Source organism: Cotesia glomerata, linkage group LG5 (genome assembly GCF_020080835.1).
Source record: "Cotesia glomerata isolate CgM1 linkage group LG5, MPM_Cglom_v2.3, whole genome shotgun sequence".
In the NCBI taxonomy this organism is placed as follows: Eukaryota; Metazoa; Arthropoda; class Insecta; order Hymenoptera; family Braconidae; genus Cotesia; species Cotesia glomerata.
Window position 1 is genome coordinate 6,854,547 of NC_058162.1, and position 22,471 is coordinate 6,877,017.

The 22,471-nt window shown below is 28.8% G+C and overlaps 1 protein-coding gene across 3 annotated transcripts in view; it reads right to left on the bottom strand.

Moving 5' to 3' along the window:
- LOC123266197 overlaps positions 1-22,206 on the bottom strand; it is a 29,616-nt gene extending 7,410 nt beyond the window's left edge. Inside the window, exons 1-15 of one of the 3 annotated variants that reach the window (XM_044730268.1) lie at positions 21,731-22,206; positions 21,542-21,659; positions 20,471-20,523; positions 20,286-20,404; positions 20,122-20,183; positions 19,798-20,053; positions 18,102-18,402; positions 17,800-17,957; positions 16,413-16,632; positions 12,420-12,552; positions 9,907-10,138; positions 6,206-6,415; positions 5,815-6,122; positions 5,574-5,722; positions 389-835 (exon numbers count right to left, since the gene is read on the bottom strand). In XM_044730268.1, coding sequence (XP_044586203.1) covers positions 389-835; positions 5,574-5,722; positions 5,815-6,122; positions 6,206-6,415; positions 9,907-10,138; positions 12,420-12,552; positions 16,413-16,632; positions 17,800-17,957; positions 18,102-18,402; positions 19,798-20,053; positions 20,122-20,183; positions 20,286-20,404; positions 20,471-20,523; positions 21,542-21,659; positions 21,731-21,757 — 2,793 coding nt within the window. In that variant the 5' untranslated portion in view covers positions 21,758-22,206. Of the gene's footprint in view, positions 1-388; positions 836-5,573; positions 5,723-5,814; positions 6,123-6,205; positions 6,416-9,906; positions 10,139-12,419; positions 12,553-16,412; positions 16,633-17,799; positions 18,403-19,797; positions 20,054-20,121; positions 20,184-20,285; positions 20,405-20,470; positions 20,524-21,541; positions 21,660-21,730 lie in introns of all 3 variants that reach the window. The other 2 variants (XM_044730267.1, XM_044730269.1) reach the window with 2 other exon arrangements.
- Positions 22,207-22,471: the final 265 nt, after the last annotated feature.

Genomic DNA, 22,471 nt, shown 5'->3' on the forward strand with positions numbered 1-22,471 from the left:
CTTTTTTTTCATGAAAAAAATGATTAATTTTAAATATTTAGAATGACATACAATTTTTTTTTAACCAAAATATCTTTTCTCAATTTTAGAAGAAATTTTTATTCTAGAACAAAATAAATTTGATTGTTATAAATATTTTTTTTGACAAAAATTAATTTCACAAAAAATTTCTGCATGTAAAAATCATTTGAAGAATTCAATAATTTTTTAGAATCAATGTTTAGATTTATATTCAAAATTTAATTTCTAACTTAGTCAATCACAAATTTTTTTATTATTATAAAAAATAAATATTAGATTTTACTATAAATTAAATCTTATTCAGATTTATAAATAATAAGAATAATAAAATTGATTATACTTTTTTCTTATTAAACTCCGAACTCACCATCTTTTTATTATCAATTTCATGGCGAGTAACTTTTTTGCTTCCTTGTAAATCAATCTTCGGATTAAGTTTCCTATATGTGTTTACACAAGTGACATTTTTATCGTCAGAGTCATTAGAGGACAGGCCAAAAGTATTTTTTTGATCAGCAGATAAAAGTTGAGCTACTTTAATGCGTTCATTTTGGCCAATGGAGTCCGGTTTCCCCCGAATTTGATTATCACCAGACGCCAAGCAGTAGTTGGTCGGATAGGACAGTTTTTTGGGCGGCAAACTATTCGGCTCGCACAAGCTTGTCAAACACTGTTGAATCTGAATTTGCTGGTTTTGGTAATTCACTTGAGACATCTTGAGCTCATCATTGCGCCGAATGTCCAAGTTTACTGCTGCATTGCCGATTTCACGAATTTTTTTTTCTTGTTCGTTATCCTTCGGCTGAGCAGCATCCTGAAAGCACATCGAAGTTGGCAAACTTAGCGAGATCGATCGCAACTGCATTTAAACTCACCTAAATTGGATTTCACCCAACGAAAAGCTTGTGCTTTTTTCCCCCAGTTGTTTCTCGATTTATCGGTATATTATATATTATATATGTAATATGCTTTTATATATATGTGTTATTACTAGTTCTTAAAACTCCATAGTACAAATAAAATATAAGTATGAGTATAAGTTTGTATATACATTCAAAGTTAATATTTGTTCGAGAAATAAACGGGAAAAAACAAACCTTGCTTTTTTCTTTTTTTGCAATCAGAGTTTTTCCAATCCTATCGCGAATTGCGAAGCTTTCATTACTTTTAAACAAAACAGCTGCCTTTCAATTTTTAATAAAATTCCTTTTTCATTAAGGAAATTCAATTTACGGGCTGTAAAGTTTCAAGAATAAAACTTTATAGTTCGATAAAAATAAGTTTACCTTAAGTATGAAATGAAAATTTATAACATTAAAACATTTCATCAATATTTATCAGCAGCTGTCCTGTACTTTATTTATTATAATTATAAATCTTTATTTTATTTACCTATAATTAAATTCAAAAATTAGAAAATTTTATTAACGACACAGAAAAAATTAAATATGAAAGAAAAAAAAATTTTTTGACTTGTAAGAAAATATTTATGAAGATAATAATTATTTGGGGTGAAGAAAATTTTCTTATTTAAAGAACAATTTTACTTTGGCTGGAACTATTTTGATTTTCACAATTTATTTTTTTGGATTCGATAAACTACACTGTAAAAAATTTGCGGAGTGAATGAAGAGTGAATGATTTTTAATTGATTCACTCCGAGAAGGAGTTAATTTTTATTAATAATAAAATTCACTCCGCATTCACTCCCAAAATAAATGAATTTAGAAATAAATAAATTTTAGTAAAGAAAATATTTTTATAAACCCTTTTTATATTCAATTATTAAAAATTTAATTTATTATTTTTAATAATATTTCATTTTAATTATTATTATAATGTTTTTATTTATTTTTTTTTATAAATTAATTATAATTAAAAATTGTCAAAAATATATATATATTAGGGTGGCCCAAAAAAACCGACTATTTTTTTTTTTTGAGTCTCGAGTGAAAAAATGTTAGTTTTTGATGTTTTAAGAGCCCTCTCCAAAAGACAGCTCAAAAAAAAATTTTTACGAGGTCACTCCAAATTTTTTAAAATTTCAAAAATCGTCAAAAATCGAATTTTTTTTTTTTTTAATTTTTTTTCTCGTAACGGTATAATTTTATAGACTAAAAAAAAATGAGATTCTGAAAATTTCAGTTCAAAATTTAAATTTTGAAAGGTTGCTCATAATTTTTTTCAATTTATTAGTACATTAGTTTAGATTTTTTCGAGCGACCTTTTACTATTTAAATTAAAATTCTATGAATTTTTTTTTTTTTTTATTTAGTACCATAATCGATAAAAATACATCACGAGATCAACTAAAAATCAAGCACAATATCGAAAAAATAATTTTTTTTAATTTAATAATTTTATTTAATAAACTTCCAAGCGTGAATTCGAATCCCAAGCTGGTCTTAGAAACCAGCTTGGTTGAGATTTGACCCTTGCCGCGTAGGTTGAGATTTTACAAACCAAAAACCCCACCGTACCACTCCCAACAGTTAAAGTCGGCGATATGACTAATTAAAGAAAAATAAAAAAATTATGAGCGACCTTTCGAAATTTAAATTTTGAACTGAAATTTTCAGAATCTCATTTCTTTTTAGTCTATAAAATTATACCGTAACGAGAAAAAAATTAAAAAAAAAGTTCGATTTTTGACGATTTTTGAAATTTTAAAAATTTGGAGTGACCTCTGAAAAATTTTTTTTTTAAGCTGTCTCTTTGGAGAGGGCTCTTAAAACATCAAAAACTAACATTTTTTCACTCGAGACCAAAAAAAAAAATAGTCGGTTTTTTTGAGCTACCTAATATATATATATATATATATATATATATATATATATATATATATATATATATATATATATATATATATATATATATATATATAGCATATATATATATATATATATATATATATATATTTATATATTTATATATATATATATATACTAGCGGACCCGACAGACGTTGTCATGTACACACGTCTTAAATTTAGAAATTTTAGGAATGAGCTTGTATAGTTAAAAACATCATTAGTTAACAATATGCAATGGGCATTCTTCAATAATTAACATTTTCGTAAATATAAGCCCATTCTGATTTTATACTCATCAAGAGCTTTCATTTGAGTACCCACATGCATTTTTGATATATTTTATATATTTATATATTTCACAAATAACATATATATAAAATATATAAAAAATGTTATGTGGATACTCAAATGAAAGAACTCGATGAGTATAATAACATCGGGATGAGCTTATATCTTTAAAAACTTCAATATTCAATTTTAATTTAATAAATCAATTTTTCATATATTTTATATATTTATATATATGTATATATGAAAAATATATCAAAAATGCATGTGGGTACTCAAATGAAAGCTCTTGATGAGTGTAACATCGGAATGAGCTTATATCGTTAAAAACATCATTAGTTAACAAAATACATTATCATTCGTTAATTATTAATATTTTCATAAATATAAGTCCATTATGATTTTATACTCATCGAGACCTTTCATTCGAGTACCCACATGAATTTTTTCATATATCTTATACATATGATATTTATAAAATATATGAAAAGTGCATGTGGGTAGTCAAGGTCAACAACAATTTATAAATAAAAAATCTATTAAATAAACATTTTCCCGTGGACATCCACCGGAAGACATACAAAAAATTTCATTAAAATCGGTCCAGCCGTTTAGGAGGAGTTCAGTGACAAACACACGCACAGAAGAAATATATATATAAAGATTAATTTTGAGATTTTTTTTGTAGAACGAAAATTCATCCTTATTTTATTTATTTTAAAAACTCCGAACGCGGATGTTTTTCGGAGTGAAATTCGAAATCACTCCGCAAATAAAAACTCCGGATTCACTCCCTACGCGGAGTGATTAATTACTTCACTCCAGAACTCCGAGTGATGGGAGTGAAATTCACTCCGGATTTTTTACAGTGTATTTTCTGTGAATTTCAAATTAATACTTATTTCAAATTTTTCAAAAAAAGTCTATTAAATTTTATGTAGTTTTATATATTTCAAAACTTTAGCTTTAATTATTTATATAGACTTATGCATAAAAAATTATAAAAAAATTTTTAACTGTAATAACTTCATTCAAAATCATTTTAATTAAAGTTATAAAATTTCATTTGAACTTAAACAATTTAAAAATAATTTTTATTACTAACGATTAAAATTAATAATAAATATATTTTTTTAATTAAAAAAAAAAGATCAATTTTTTGTATTAAAATTTAAAGCATTTATTTAAATTTCCGAACTTGTAAATAAAAATTAAAAACAGGGAAATATAATAACTTAATAATAACGAAAGCTAAAATAAAAATTTTAATATAGTTACTGCCTGCAACTAATGCCAAATTCGCGTGACATTTGCGTGCGTAAAGTTAAGTTAAGCCAAAAACGATCGCGTGAATAAAATGAAAATCTACATCAGTGTGACATTAAAATCCTAATTGCCACAATAATCTCAACCGCAACTTTATATCTACTGCGCCATCATTAAATTAGAATAAAGTGGTCAGTTCATTAATTCAACAGTTTTGTTAAATTTAAAGCCCAACTCGTTTTAATGATCATGGGTTAAGGTGGCGCAAAAAATCAATTATTTTTAATTTTTTAGTCTCCTAAAAATATGCTGACATATCAAATTTTAAGAGCCCTCTCCAAAAATCAGTTCGATAAGAAATTTTGTAGGATTTTCTCAAGATTTTTTAGAAATTTCTAAAATCGTTAGATACTGAATTTTTTTTTCTTAAAGATAGTACCCTTGGTTATAGAATTACCGTTTAGAATTTAATGAAGCTTGGCATATGAGTACATTAAAATAAAATAATAAATTTTTAAAGAGCTATAGAGAACCAAAAAAAAGATATTAATATCAAAAAATTTTCGCCTTTACTATTGATCCTTATGAGAAATCACAGATTTTATTTTATTTTACAAAAAGTACCGTTTATTTTAATAAAAATTTAGGTAATGAAAAATAATAACATATTGAATATTTTGTATAAATAAGAGTAGAGATTCAGAGCATCTGATAGTAATAATTAATGATGAATTATCTTCGTCTATTATAGAATTTGTGTTCATTAGTTTATATAATGCTATAATCCAAGAATTATATACCATAAAATACCATTTTAAACAGTAAACAGTTATGTAAATTTAAAAAAGAATTAAAATCCCTCCCCGAAGTCTGAATTACTTTTTAAAGCATTAAAAATTGACAAAAGTTTGAGCATATTTTATATTAATATTTTTAGGAAATTCTGTTTGACATTTTCAATCAAATTTTCCGTTTGAAGTGGAAAAAAAAAATAAATAAATACTAAGAAATTTTTATAAGAGATTTCAAAAAATAAAAATATTGAATTTTTTGTACCGCTCATATTAATCATAGAACTTAATATTCTTACAAAGCGAATTTATAAATAAACACTCAATAAAAATAAATGTGACTTTGAATTTAAATAAGATCGCTAAATCAAGCCTATTGTCAAGCTTAAACTCACCACTTTAGTATGATTGCCATCAAGCCTGCTCAAGTACTTGTTGAGAAATTCCGGAGCTTCCGAACCAATACGTTCCGAGATTGGTGGTGGTGGCATCTTTTTAAACTTCCAAGATCTGCTTCCGTTGTTTGGCGCAGGAACCACTTGACCTGCATCGACAATCAAGTTTGATTTGGCTCTAACTTACTTACTCACTAAATAATAGGAATAAGAATAAGAATAAGCAATTAACATAAATTACCGTTAGTGGTTTCTACTCCGAGATTCTGGTTCTGATAATAATTGACCCAAGTTTTTGCCTCGGAACATTCGCTCTTCTGATTAGTATTAGTCGAAGTATTACTATTACCTTTGCCCTTGCGCGACTTTAATTCCAGCATCATGCTTCTCTGATAATCTTCGAGGTAGAGGAGAAATTCCTGGTAAGTAACATAATTCTTGTCCTCGCCGGCCCAGTTACGGCTTGTTGGTTCTGTTAAGCCCAGAAGATCGATCCACCGGTAGTAATCCTCCGTCTGGTTCCCATACCAGTGTTTTATTATCACGAATCTGATGATGATGATGATAGTAAAAAAATAATTACAATAGTTTTTTTTTACCAGTTGAGTTATTTAATTGAAGATGTTTCTTACGCCAATCCATCGTCGACCATCTTCTGGACCTCAGGATTGGACATCAGCTCCATGAATTCTGGGTTCTCGGGATTGCGTTTCACCTCAACTAATTGCCAAGGAGCAATCAAACCAAATCGCACACATTTTAGCACACTCAGCATGTACTGACGTCTGGTTTCCCAGTCGTGCATTAACCATCTGACTGCCGACATCAAAACCTCCATTTCGCTTAAATGACAATATTAATTAATATTGCGTTTAAATTGTTAAAAATTATTATCTATATTATTAAGAGAATAAGCAAAATTTTGTGACCAGTGTATTTAAATGATAAAATGGGTTTTTATGGTTAAATTTGGTATCGTTGCACGGAAAGATTAAAACGGGTAGTCTGGGGCAAAACACGACTCACTCTGGTGCGCAAACGACTCAGTCGGTTGATGCACCAGAATCCGTGCAAAGTAACCCGCACACGACTGAGTCTGGTGCAGAACACGAACCAGTCGGGTTCTAATCTTTCCGTGTGGAAAAGTCTTGACCTGGAATTGTGCCTTTTCAAAGTTTCATATCATTCGCACCGTCAATTTATAATGATAAGTATTTAGGCTGAATTCAAAAATGCTCTATCTCTAGATACATAATTAAGAAATGACTTTGTATCTTGTAAACTATTGACATTTTTAAAGATATAAGCTCATCCCGATGTTACACTCATCAAGACCTTTCATTTAAGTACCCACACGGAGAAAAATTAATTATACTACCTACTAATAATAATTGTAATTATTATAAATTATAACTCTTACAATCAAAGATGGTAACTGTAACCATCTAAGATTGTAAAAATTTTGAAAGAAAAAATAATATAAATTTACTTAATAAAATCCTTTATTTACATTCATATTTTAGCTAATGTACATTTTTTTCTTTGAAATATTAATAGTATATTACACCCCTTAGGGAAGTAAAGTAAGAAATGTCTTACTTACTTAGATCACAGGTAATTGTTGGCCGAGGCGAAGCCGAGGTCAACAAACATGTGATCTGAGGCTTTCTTATTTACTTCCCGAGGAGTGTATACTATTTTTTTCCCCGACGAAGGCGGAAAGCGGCAACTTCGTTTCGCACAGCGGGGCTAAAGTTGGCGCTTTACGCCCGGAGGGGAAAAAAATATTTTAAATTCCCTTCAAAATTTTTTTTTGAAAATTTGATTTTTTTGAAGATTTAAAATTTTTTTTTTGAAATTTCAATTTTTTTTGAAATTTGAATTTTATTGAAAATTTTGATTTTTTTGGAAATTTCAAATTCTTTTTGAAAAATTTGGCGTTGAAACTTGTTTTAGACAAATAAAAATTTTTAAAGATTATTTCAATCTGAATTTAATCCCGATTTTTTGTGCACTACACTGCTCTACAGCTGCTTTTAGTTTATTCAGAAATGCATCCACGGTAACGCAGATTCTTAATTTTTTAAATATTTTTTACTAGCTTAGATAGTAGTTATTATTATTACTGATGGTAACTGCAACCATCAGGTTATATTAGGAATTACAATTTTGATAATAGTAGTAACTAATTAAAATAATAAAAGTTATTATTACTGACTACCATCATAATAGTAGTAGCTACCATCAGGATGGTTTATTTAATTATTTAAATAATATTTACTACTATCGAATTCAGTTAATAGATTTTAACATAACTAGATAATAAACTCTACTATAAAATTTTCTTCGTGCACATCAATTTTTCATATATTTATATGAATAGTTATATATATTATGTATATGTATATATGAAAAATATATCAAAATGCATGTGGGTACTCAAATGAAAGCTCTTGATGATTGTAACATCGGGATGAGCTTATATCTTTAAAAACGTCAATAGTTAAAAAAGTACAGTGCAATTTAACAAAAGTCATTATTTAATAAAGCAAAATTTTATTTATTTATAGTTCACAAGTCACGGCAGTCACATAGTGACTGCAAAGTTGCTAGTTACTATTATTCCGTAAAAAATTTTTTTTTGCCATTCAACTCAAAATTGTTGGAACGATAAAAAAATCAGTAGAAGAAAATGCTTTTAATTATTAATGTCAAAAGGGCGTATCTCAAGATGGCTTGAAAAATTTTTTTCTTTTAATTTTTAAGCTTAGAATATGTTGGCAAAAAAGTGGTTAGTAAAAAAAATTTTTAATATGTCTTTTTGACATTTGTTATACGATGTGACTGCCGATAATTATGGATTATAAATAAAAAAAAATCTTTGCGGAATGATTTTTCGATATTTTCAATGATTTCGCGCGTTTTCAGCCCCCGACAAAATCTCCTTCAGATAGAATATCTCTTGAGAAAATAATCCTTTCCCGCGTGATTGTTATGAGTAATTATTTTTTACTTATATTAGCTACTACGATCATTATTTCATTATTTATTGAAGCGTGGTTTTGTGTGTGTTTATCTAAAAATACGCCAAAACATATACTTGTTACCGTATAGTGCCCTTTTATTATGGATTTTGTTTGTGTTTATTCGACAGTAGACTAACACATAATCTTGTTATCGTGCTGTGCCTTTTTTGTCTGCGGTGGGTATTTTAAATAGTATTATGATGATTAAAAGCTCCTTACTTAATCTCTTTTGTATTCTCCCTTATACTGGGGAATATTTTGTCAGAGGATATTATGATCGAGTGATATTTTGTCCTTGGGATATCTTGTCCTTTGAATATTTTGTCGGGGGCTGAAAATGTGCAGTACCATTTTCAATTACAATACACATAGTTTGGGTACTTTTTAAATAAATTTTAGTGATAATATTGCTAACAATCAATTAACAATAATATAATCAAAAATGTGATGAAAAAAACATAAAACCAACGAATTATTTTAAATTCCTCCAAAAACTTAACGTTAGAAATTGGCTATCGCCAAAAAATATGTATAAACGTAGAAAAGCATAAATTTATATCGAGGTCTTTTTGACAATACCAACTTAACTATAAAAATCTCTGGTTATTATTTACAAGTGGGATCAACCCCATTTTGGACCATAACTAGGTGAAAAATTAATGTTTTAAAATTTTTTTTTTATTCTACTTGTTTATACGGCACATTTATGATAAAGAATATCTTGAAAGGAAAAAATAAAGATTTCGATAGCTCTTATGCCTTTAAAAGTTGGAAAACAAATTGGCTTTCATGTTTTTGGATAAAATTTCTATTTTATCTTTTTTTCATATTTTTTTATATATTTTTTTTTTAAGTACATTAAAAAACGAACAATTAAAAAAAAATATTGATCAATTTGATAAAAAAAAAAAAAATTAACATGGCCCAGTATGAGTTGACCCCACTTGTAAATAAATTAATTACCAAATCTCTTTCAAAATAAAAATATGCTTCTCGAGAAATTTTCTTTAATCTTCTAATTTTTTAGACGATAAATTGATCATCGCTAAAAAAATATCAGTCTGTAAAAAGAAACAAATTCAGGTTACGATTTTTTTGATGGTACTAAATTTTACTGTAAAAACCTATTATTTAATAAAGATATGCCAGCCACAAAGTTTTTAACTTCCCGCTATGAAAACGCTGACTTTGTCAATTACACTTAAATTTAATTATAATACTTTATTTTACCATAAAAGTACACCAGAGACAAATTTTTCCTTATTCTCTTAATTATATGAATTATTATTATAGTTTAAAATATTTACCTGTTGACACAAATGTAATTCGAGCGAAGCAGTAGACAGAGTTCTTCTACTTGAAGTTCGAGAAAGTCCTTGGTACTTACAAGCAACAGAAAAAACTTCATTATCCTCGGTACCATCAATTCCATTACTGGTGTATTCCCGAGCTTCCGAGCTTCTACGTACAATAAAAACGCAGTATCTTCCGAAAATAAATCATTGTTATCGATAAACGCCCAACACTGTTCCTCTAATTCTGGAGAAAATATAAATTTAAACGAATTTACACATTATTTTTTAGTTCTCATTGTAAACATTATGATTAACGTTAATGCAACAACCGTTAATAAAAATTTAACGACGAGTGTTTTAGTTGTTAGCGTTCAAATTTATTGTTGGATTTTCAAGCATAATACTATTTTAGATGACGCGTAAATTATAAAAAGACAGGATTATTTTTATCGTGAGATTAACGCACGAATGAGAGGACATTTTTATATCAAATTCTGTGTCCGCGAACCCGTTAAAACAAGGTGATTGAAACAAAGCTCCAGTGAATGACACGGCAGTAAAAAATTATACTTTTTTGTGTCAGAAATTTTCAAGGTTGTAATGAAATAAACAATGGTTTAAGATACTAAAAAAAAAATAATTTAATAGAAAATTAAACTAAAAAGTATAAATTAATTTTCAATTCATTTAAAATTAAAATTTATAAACGAAAAAATGCATTTTAATGTCAACAAAAAGAGGGTTACTAATGAATATCATGTAAATATTTGTAAAATTATTACAAAAATAACTTTAGAACCATCCCACGCTTATAATAAGAAAAATTTTTTGTTGATTGCTTTGTTTTTATTTTAAATTATTTGAAAATTATTTTCTACTTTTTAATTGAGTTTGTTGTTAAGCCGTTTTTTTGTTACTTTTTTGAACTATAGTTTATTTAAAAATTTTTTAGTATAATTGAAAATAAGAAACACTTTTGTGTACTTTGATAATTCTGATTAGGACAGTAGAATAAATTTACCAAATTATTAAACTGTTATCGTTCCTTAGTACGTGTGAAAAATAAAAATTTATCAGAAATCTGTTAGATTTTTACAAATAAAGTTTTTTTTTTTTTTTTAAATTCGATGTTTTGGCGTCCCAGGAGTCTTTTTTTTCAATTTTTATGTTGGGTATATTTAATAAAAAATTTTTTTATCTTATTTTTCCAGTGAATTTCCACATTTCTAACATTCCCAGGGTGATTGGAGCAAAAAAAGTTTTTTATACGCCCTTTTGGCATTAGTAACTTGACATATAGGTCAAGTTAATAATAAAAAAAATAAATTAAAAAAAAAACTGTTATACTGTTAAATAATTTCGAATCTAAATAATCAATTTACTAAAATTTATTAAAATAATTCAAAATAAAAATAATAAAATTACTCAGAAAAATAATTCGCAATTTACGCGTTTTAATTACTTATTGTATCTTGTTAACTAATGATATTTTCAATGATATAAGCTCATCTCGATATTAAACTCATTGAAAACTTTTTATTTGAGTACCCACTTAAATTTCTAGTATATTTTATATATTATATATAAGGTACCGGCGGGTAATAAGGCCTAGGCTAAGGGAGATTTTGAAAAAAATCGAAAATATTGCATTTAACTATTGAAATGTAACATTAATTTTTATATTAATACATTAGCCACAAAATATAATGGAGTAATGGTAATTTTCACCATAAACAAACACAAAATTAAATTTTTTTAAAACCTTCCGAATAGGCCTTATTTTACTACCGTAGGGTAATAAGGCCTACGGGTTAAACATACTGGAAATAGTTATACTATACTTAATAAAATTGGTATTAGAGATCAATCATCACTTAAATTCAGCAACAATCCTTTTTAAGATGTTGATAAAAATTAGAACAATGATTTTAAATAATTAAATATAAAATTATAAAAAATGCTTACCATTTGCTCAAACCATTTTTTAGGAATTCTTCTGCGCTACTTTAGCATATGACGGATGATGAAATATAGAAGATAGGGATTATTGTATCGGGACTCTATAAGCTTGTCGCGACATTTCTATGCTAGACGCTTCTACTAGAGAAGCCTTTAGCGGAAGCGGTTACTTTAAATATCATTTCTATCACTTAGGCCTTATTACCCGCGGGTATCTTATTTCACAAATACCACATCTATAAAATATACAAAAAATGCCATTTGGGTACTCGAGTGATAGGTCTCGATGAGCGTAACATCGAAACTAGTTTATATCTTAAAAAATATCAATAATTAAAAAGTGTTAAGTACTGATCATTTAAATACTTGAAACTGTAAAATATAAATACATTAATTTAGTCTATAATGAAAATTTTTTTCTTCTGGTCACTGATTAAAATACTCGGTAAAAATAGTACAAATTAAATTTTTGATGCACAAAAAATTATTCGATACAAAAATCAAATTCAATCAATATCAGTGGGACTAATTTTCTAATGAATTAGTAAATGATGCAACAATCAAACCTTTAATCCCGAGAAACTGCGCAGCCATAAATATTTCTAAAATATTATCACGCCTCAGCAGTTGACAACTTTCATTACTCTCACTGATCATCCAGTCATATATAATTGAAAATGCCTTTGAAGTAACACTGCTCTAAAAAAACATAATAATAATTATTATTATTATTCTTGTTCTGTTGTAAATATTTATCATACATATCATTAGTAATAAAAGACATCATCATCATTATTTTTACCACGCACTTTATCAAGGTAGGTTTTTACTTAATTTATCAACCGAGCCCACGAAATCAATATCCATGATTTTTACTCCGTCATAAGAAAAAAAAAATAAAAAAAAAACAGACATGTGTTAGTTTATCGAGTGACGACAGCGGCTTTCAATGCTGCCTATTTTCCATCAACATTTACACGAAGATAAGGGTCAAGTGGTAAAAAGATAAAAAGAAGAGAAGAGTATAGTGTAGTCCATAGCACGCTGTCTACCCGAAGGTCGATTAGCTTCACGTGACGGAGGGTCAAAAAATATCCATGCTGACTAGATGGATATTGTTCTCCAAGCTTGATCGTTTGACCCAACAGTTTTTCTATTGACTTTGTCCGGAAATGTGTATCACATTTCATCTCTCGTCTATCATCAGCATCACTACACTCCTTTTTATCCGTCTCGAACAAAATAACAAAAGACCTTATCAAGGACAAAGAAAACCACATCCTAGTCTTTGTGGAGCAATCTTTTCTATTCACAGATCCCACCTTTCAACAGTTTTAATTTACCGTGAATTTTATTCCCGTATTGGAATTATTTCAATCAAAGTAATGGAATTATTATTTGACAAGGGAAATTCTTTCTTTAGAAAGCTAAGTTATATTGAAATTTTAATTTTTGAAGAAACAGAAAGTGCTGAAATTTAATTTGACTTTCTCCAAAATAAACCTTAATGATCAATTGAGTCGCGATGAAAAACTGAGTATTTTTATTTTTCGAGTCTCCTATAAATTAGTTTATTATAATTTAAGAGCTTTTCAAAAAACAAGCTTGATAAAAAAATTTTTAGAAGTCGCTCAAGATTTTTGAAAGTTTTGAAATACACAGAAAAAATAATTGCGCCAAGAAAATTTATCCTTGAGTCAAGAATTTTTTTTTCTGTGTAAAGTACTTGAAATCCTTTCTACACTGATGGAAGAATTTGTTTATAGTTAAAAATATTTGTTAATATTTAATAAATCATTTATTAGAGACCACTTTTTAGTCCTTAATAAATATTTCCTAGTATTTAAAAAGATTTAATAAATGAATATCAGATTTATTAAATACAAACAAATCATTTCTGATGATTTAAAAAATTTTTCAAAATTCTGCGTGACCCCTAAAAATTTTTTATCAACCTAATTTATAAAGAGGGCTTTTAAAACATGAAAAGTTTACATATCTTCATAAGAGACTCGAAAAATAAAAGTCGTCTTGATAACACCGGCCCACAAAAAAAAAATACTCTGTACTTTTGACCAGACCTACCTGTCTTTATGTATTTCGACGTGCTGAATCCGAATCTGAAGTCAGTTTTGCCCATACACCCTCAAAATTTTGAGTAAAATGCAAAAAACCCAAAAAAAAGGCAAAAAATTGCGAAAAACTGCAGTAACAGCAATGAAAAAATTTTTTTGGACCTAGATTACGTATGATTTTTATGTATTTCAATTCACAGAATCTAAATCTAAACGTTTAGTAGCTCCTCCTCGAGCCGTCAAAATTTGAAAAAAATTGCAAAAAACCCAAAAAAAATTGCAAGAAATCATAAAAATCGAAATTATCGAGATTAAAAAAATTTTTTGGATTCAGATTGAGTATGATTTTTATGTACTTTGTTCCACTGAATTTGAATCTGAAGTTTTTTTGTCCCATTGACGTTTTAAAATTTTTAAAAATCTCAAAAAATCAAAAAAATCGAGAAAATTGCAATTATAAATATGAGAAAAAAATCTATTAAACACGATCGTTAATGACTTAGGTGTATTTTCATGGATGGAATATGATCTTAGAATTGAAAAACTGACAAAATTTTAAAATCTGTAAAAAATAGCATGTAAGGAGAAAGTACAGAACAATGTTTTCGAATTTCGGACTGCAGTCCTTCGTTTGTATCGAACTTTTTTAGCTTCAAATGAGCTACGCAGAGGATTCTTCTCTTACCTTTTCTGTTTTCTTCTGGTATTTCTTTTTTTAGCATCCAGCAAAATATTGATTGAACTTGATTAAATTTATTTCTATCGAAAAATCTTTTTAAAAACCATGCGAAGATAAGGAACGATCTTTTTGATTTTAAGCTGTTCTTCGCTTGTGTCGAACCCTTTTATCTTCGAATGACCTACGCAAAGGGTTTCTTTTTCGCTTTCTATTTTCATCGAGTTCATCTTGATTTTGACTAACATCGGGCAAGTATTCTTCGTCCTCAGAACTGTTTTCCTCATAGACGTCGTCAACTTGCATTCCTTCTTCGCTCTCATCCATCGGCTCAAGAGTAGCAGTTTCTTGAGGTTCGACACAAGTGAAGAACAGCTTAAAATCAGAAAGATTGTTCCTTATCTTCGCATGGTTTTTAAAAAGATTTTTCGATAGAAATTAATTTAATCAAGTTCAATCAATATTTTGCTGGATGCTAAAAAAAGAAATACCAGAAGAAAACAGAAAAGGTAAGAGAGGAACCCTCTGCGTAGCTCATTTGAAGCTAAAAAAGTTCGATACAAACGAAGGACAGTCCGAAATTCGAAAACATTGTTCTGTACTTTCTCCTTACATGCTATTTTTTACAGATTTTAAAATTTTGTCAATTTTTCAATTCTAAGATCATATTCCATCCATGAAAATACACCTAAGTCATTAACGATCGTGTTTAATAGATTTTTTCCTCATATTTATAATTGCAATTTTCTCGATTTTTTTGATTTTTTGAAATTTTTAAAAATTTTAAAACGTCAATGGGACAAAAAAACTTCAGATTCAAATTCAGTGGAACAAAATACATAAAAATCATACTCAATCTGAATCCAAAAAATTTTTTTAATCTCGATAATTTCGATTTTTTATGATTTTTTTTGGGTTTTTTGCAATTTTTTCAAATTTTGACGGTTCGGGGAGCTAATAAACGTTTAGATTCAGATTCTGTGAATTGAAATACATAAAAGTCATACGTAATCTAGGTCCAAAAAAATTTTTTCATTCATGTTGCTGCAGTTTTTCGCAATTTTTTGCCTTTTTTTGGGTTTTTTGCATTTTACTTAAAATTTTGAGGGTGTATGGGCAAAACTGACTTCAGATTCGGATTCAGCGCGTCGAAATATATAAAAATAGGTAGGTCCGATCAAAAGTACAGAGCACTTTTTTTTTGTGGGCCGGTGTAATTATCGAAAATATATTTTCTTTCCAGAAAAATTGATCAAAATAATTTTTATTTGATTCAAAGCCTTACTATATCTTGCCAATAATTTTGCTTTCTCTCAGTGCAATAATCAATGATTGACAATATACGCATGCCAATTAGTCAACCATAATCATCTTGTTATACAACTGCATCCCTTGAGGACATTGAATGCTGAAGGGTTTTATGCATCCAGAATTCAGACTGGAATGCTCTTGAGTACCAAGCTAATTCGTACAACTGGCATGATTATGACTGCTCCATGCGTGAAGTGACCTCTGATAATATCCAGCCAGATCACTTTAGTCTTCGATAGCCATTCCGTGATCCTCCACACACACGCGCACACTATTTTAACGACATAACATTCAGGATCCTCGTTGAATCGTTCATCGTGGGAGCCAACTGCCGCTCGTATAAACCCGGCTTACGTCACTTGTCCCGAAGGGTCAATTTATGGATTTTTCCCCGACATAAACGATAAATATTGCAAGGGATAAAATGGCCTTCTTCATTCTACTTCACCAGATTATGGGCCCAGTTTCTGATGGTCATTTAAAGAAATGGTACTTACTTCAGTAAGATCAATATTCTTGGAGTTTTTCTCATCGAAAAATGTGCTGTAGCTCTGCAGAACCAGCAAGTGGCAGTGAAATTCGTCATTCCCGATCTTGATTGCGCAATCTGCGTTCTTGTAGTTAGTGATACGATTGGATAGTTCGCAATACAGATCGCTTTTTTCCGGCAAGGTTATATTATCCCAATTGATCGGTTGATCTGCTGTAAAACCCAATCTATGGAAGTTAAAAGAGGGTAAATTTTTTTAGGAATTTCAAAAAATTAATTATTGATTATATACTAAAATAAAACTAACTTGATTTAAAAAAAATTCTTGAATCAAGAAAATCATTTTGAAATGTTTCATTGTCTTGATTTAAATAAAAAAATTTTTGAACAGAGAAATTTTTTTTTTATTTTAGTAAATTTTACCTTATCTAAGACTTTTTTGTATTGATTCAAGACAATAATGTTCTTCCAAATGATTTTCTTGGTTCAAAAATTTTTCTCTTGAATCAAGTAAATTTTTTTTTTTCAGTATATCTATTGTTTAATAATAAACTGCTCGTTCTATAACTCAAAAAGTTATTGATCGATTTGGCTGAAAAATTTTAAAAATTTATTTTAAATGAATTACTTTTTTGGAATGAATAAATGTTGAACAAAATTTGAATTTTCTTTTAAATTTTATACTTTTTTATTACTTTAAAAACGTATCCTTGCTATGCATATGTTAGAAATAGAAAGCTTTTTTATTATTTGACATCAATAGAAGAAGAGCCATATCAAAGCAAATTTTAAGGGAGTTGGGAAAGAACGGATAGGGGAAAGGGGGGGACCTACTCAGTGGGAATTTTTTTCCGTAATTGAAAAAATAATCAGACAGCCCAGACTGGGAATCGAACCCAGATCTCTCGGTTACGCGCCAAGGGCTCTGCCAGTTAAGCTATCCGAGACAAGTACTGACTACTTTATTCAGTCACGTATATAAGACCCACCGAGCAAACAACAACAACGCCACCGTCCATCTTACGGTAAAGAGCCATATCAAAGCAAATTTTAAGGGAGTTGGGAAAGAACGGATAGGGGAAAGGGGGGGACCTACTCAGTGGGAATTTTTTTCCATAATTGAAAAAATAATCAGACAGCCCAGACTGGGAATCGAACCCAGATCTCTCGGTTACGCGACAAGTGCAGTACTTTTAGAGCTTGCGCCAAAGCAGTCAGAAAAAAAATTTTACTGAGCCACCATTTAATGAAGAAAAAAAAGTTCGACAGTCTTCAAAGTTCAATTAAAATTATGTTAAAACTTTAAAATAATAAGATTATTTTATCGTTTAAAAAACACTGATTAAAAATAAGTTTAAACCCAAAATAAAGGGAAAAAACAAAACTATTCTTACGACGCAAGAGGAACTTGATTGAGATTTTCATGATTAATTCTCGACTGATGCTGAGTTCCATTTCGATTGTTGAGGTCCATTTCAGGACACCGATGCTTTCCTCTGTACGGCTGGGTGCGTGGAATGTACTCAGAACTGACCTGAGATGATTTCGCTTGCTGCAAGAAATTTCCAGGTTCAAATTCTTGAGATTGCTTGATTGATTGGGATTGCAAATCTTGATGAAAGGAAGGGTCAGATTTGGTCAGCTCAGCTTTCACGTTTACTTTAGTGTGTTTTGGATCGGCGACCAGCACGCTCACCCTGTTAGTTTCGAACACCACTTGATTGGGAATGACTTTGAGATTCCCGCTAGGGGTTGGCCTGAATGGGAACACCCGCTTGGTGTCGTCTAATTTGCGACTGGACTTCTGGTTGATTGGTTGATGATGCAGGGCCATTTGATTCGACGCCGGGTCATTTGGGTTTGATTTACATGACCGGCATTCCGGGGTCTGCTGGATTATGTTCACGTTCAGTGGTTCGTATTTTACTGTAGACCGGCGACGAGTTTTCCGACGGCGGGGTAGTCGTGGTCTTGGGGATGGGTCTGTACTTTCTTTTCTGAAAGTTATTTTGGAAATTAGTAGAAAATTTGGAAAATTCAAAACTGTATAGTTTGACGTTATGTTCGAAAAATCATCCAAAATTAAACAGTATAAGAGATTGATCAGAGGTATTTGGACCAAGAATATCTACAACTATCAAGTTGCGTTACAGATGCCATAAGGGAGTATAAATAATTTTTTTTTTCAAATCGACGTAATCATGAGCTAAAAGTACAATACTGCAAGGAAAATTTTTTTCACTTATATAATAAAGATATTTTTGAAAATTAAATTTTTATTAAATTTTTTTTTTTATTAATTGCACGCCTCATAAACGAAGCGTTGAGGTAGTGCTCTACTCTCGACACTTCAAAAAAAGCAGTCTTCTCGAAATTGAAATTGATTTTTTTTATTTATATCGCACTTACAGGTTAATATGAGTGTACTAATATCAAGTCAAATAATTTGTCATGCACATAAAATATATTTCAATAACAATTATAAATAATAACATTAAAAATAATCTTTTCTGGACGTCCGTGTGTCTGTGTTTATGGATTGGTGTATACGGCAGGGAAATTGGTCGAAAAATTGATCGTGCCGGAATAATTTTTTTTTTATTATCTAAAGTAACACACGACGGACTTTCTCAATTAATATGAGCGTTCAATTCACTGTCGTTAAATTATTGTTTATAAAAACTAATATATGACTGTGAATTTTTTTGTATATCTATCTATACATTTTATTATAGTATTTTTTTTCCTCACTTTAGAGTTATGGCGCCACTAAACCATAGCAGAGTTTTCTGTTTTTTATTATTTTGCTTTTTATATTTTATTTTAATCAATTTTATTGTGAAAAATGAGATTAAGAGGTGTACACTTTTGGATTTTCCAAGCTTTCTTTATTTATAGTCGGTTTCAACTGCTGTATTCAGATCGCCGACTTTAACTGTTGGGAGTGGTACGTTAGGGTCGTTTTGGGTTGTGAAAATCTTAAAAAAAAAAAAATTGTTTTTTCAAAAATTTTAATTTTTTGGGTTCTATGAAGGTGGATAAAAATTTTAATTTAATTAAAAAAAAATCCCTATTTTATCACTATTATACTTTTAGAATAAAAATATGTTAATTCCCGAAAAAAAAATTTTTTACAAACTCTTATAATGCCTTTTCAATGGTATATTTTATCAGATACGTCCTTATGATATCTGTAACACGATGTAATTTTTTTTAACGATGTTACGACTGCATTATTTTACGTTACTAATACCAAAATATCATATTACCAATTTATATGTTTTTTTGGCTTTGTAAAACTATTTTGAAAAAAAATTTTTCAAAATGATTTTCTTCGTTCAAGAATTTTGTTCTTGAATCAAGTTAATTTTTCTTTTAGTATAGAAACATACACAAATATTCGAGGCGTTGTCAGTCTATGAGGAGGTAAAGGTTCCGTAACAGTAGTCTGTTCTGATTTGGAAACTCTGACGTAATTTTTCCCCGGCTTACAGGATAAATTGAAGAGAGAGAGTTCTTGTTCTTGTTCTTGCTCCTGGTGTTGGTCTTTATCGTGATGTAGCAGAACGACACTACTCTTGCTTTTATCTTCTTCCAGACACACTGATGGAGATTTGTCTCGATCTTTAAATTTATCTTTATAATCGCCTGGAAATAATGAAAATTTACCGCTGTTAAAAATAATTGTCTTTAGGTCGTAAAAATAAACCTACAACCTTTATAACTGTGTCGTCTTATCACTCTCAGTATCCGGGGTGTTCCGTTTTTTTCTTCTTTTCTGTCATTAAAGCAGTTAAAAAAAAAATACTTTTTATCAGAAAAACTTTTATTCCTGTCTATGTAAGAGCCAATGCAACCAACCCGGATTATTTTTAATTACCCAAGTTTCCACTCGGACCTTCTGATGATATTACCACTTTGGTAGGTGCTTCTACGACCATCACCGTTACCACTCCCGCTTCTGCTTCCTCTGAGATACTTTTTTGCTGGGAAAGTTACCTGACTCGAAAAAATTAGTGACGCCAGTTCAAGTTACGAGTGATATATTAAAATACAACTTCAAACCTCATTTTTGTTGAGGAAACTCTTCGTTTCGCTTTGATTTAATTCTTCAACTTCTGAAAGAAAAATTAATTAAAATTAGTTTGAAAAGTGGCGAGCTTTAGATTTTTTTTTGATAATTTGAAAAAAATATTGATGATTTGAAATAGAATTTAGAAACTTTTGGTTTCTAAATTTTTTAGACGAAACTCGGAAAAAGATAAAATCTGACAGGATGTAACAGGTAATGTAAGGTACTGATGTTTGTAATAGAATGAAAATGTTCAGTTTAATAAACGAGTATTTTCATGTTGATAATTATTCAAGAAAATTTTCTTTAAAGTATTAACAAAAGATATTTACTTTCATAATTAACAAAAAAAAAATTAAAGATTTTTAAAAATCTTAAAAATTAGGACATATTTTAATAATGTCGGCCTACTTTAATATAATTAATTAGTTAAGAGATTATAGGTATTAAAAATCAGTAATTAATTATTTTGAAAGTAACATTATTATTTACCTCAATTGTATTAACAATTAGGGTAGCACAAAAAATCGGTCAATATTATTTTTTGAATCTTCTATAAAAAATATGTTAGTATTTCATGTTTGAAGCCAGTCCAAAAAGCAGCTTGATTAAAATTCTTTCAGAGGTCGCTCAAAATTTTAAAAGCTTTCAAATTAAAGTATTAAAATTTTTTTCGAGCAACTTTTGAATATTAACGAGCTTTAAATTTTTTTTATCAAGTTGACACACTCAAGAATATAAATAAAACACTTTGAAATTAATAAAAGTCAAACTAAATAATTATTACTGCTGTATTTTAATTAAAAAATATTTATCCGGCATCTGAAGAAAGTTTTTGAAATCTTGAGCGATTTCTACAAATAAAAATTTCGACATAACTTTTTTGTGTCACCTTAATATAATAATTACAAATTTTAAAAGTTCCGAGTCAACTTATCAAGAAATTAATTTTTATAACTACATTACATAAAAAAATTTTTTCATAACCAAAAAAATGTTTATAATCATTAACGTCTCAATCAAAAATACCACTTCAAAAAATGAAAAAACTTACATTTACTTACGTAATTTTGATTGCGATTTCTTATGTGAATTTTTATTCTGAGCTTGCTTACAAATTTTAGACTTTAATGAATTAACGTCAAAGTGAGTGCACAAATCGTTCAAGCTATTTAAACTTGTCTGAAAAAAATAAACAAACAGTAAAGTAAAGCTCGAACAAAATATTAAGTAAGATAATGGAATAAAATTACGTCATGTCGAGGTGGACCTTTTTGCATGATACAATTACCATGAGGATTAATTTAAAATTCTGGTTCGACAGAAAGACACAAGCTTATCGCTGGTTAAAACAGATAAACAGATGACCCAAACATTTATAAAAATAATTATGCATAAATATATATACATATAAGGCCTTGAATATCAAAAGACGTGCGATATTAAAGTGAAGTTAGAGACAAATGAAGTTGGCTAAATGTTTTAGTCCCGCGAGAGAAAGAGCGAGAGAAACATTAACTAACAATAATTAAACTAGAATTGGTAATTATGTTTCAGTAGTACATTTACTGGGGCGAACTTTGTCAGCATTAAATTTCTTGTTTTCGTAAAGTGCCTAGGGGTTAAGTTAAGTAGACATTGTCTTTCTAATTTGTCTACCCTTAATTTCTCTTAATACATTTTTTTATTTACTACATTCCTTTTCTTTAGATTGACAAAATTTCTAGATTTATTTTCCGGTTTCAGAGCAAATAAATAAAATAATTAATAAAACATTTAAGGGCTTATACTCATATAGAATTTTTTAAATTTTATTTTTGTAATGCAAATATATTTTAGGATATCTTTTCTACATGATTAGGATAATTATTAATAAAAGTATATGATCGGTTAAGCCATTTTTAATTTTTTACAAGGTTGATATACATAGGAACACCTATAGACGCCATTGTGAAAACAGTCAGAAGAGCTTTCTAGAACTTCAAAACGTAGAA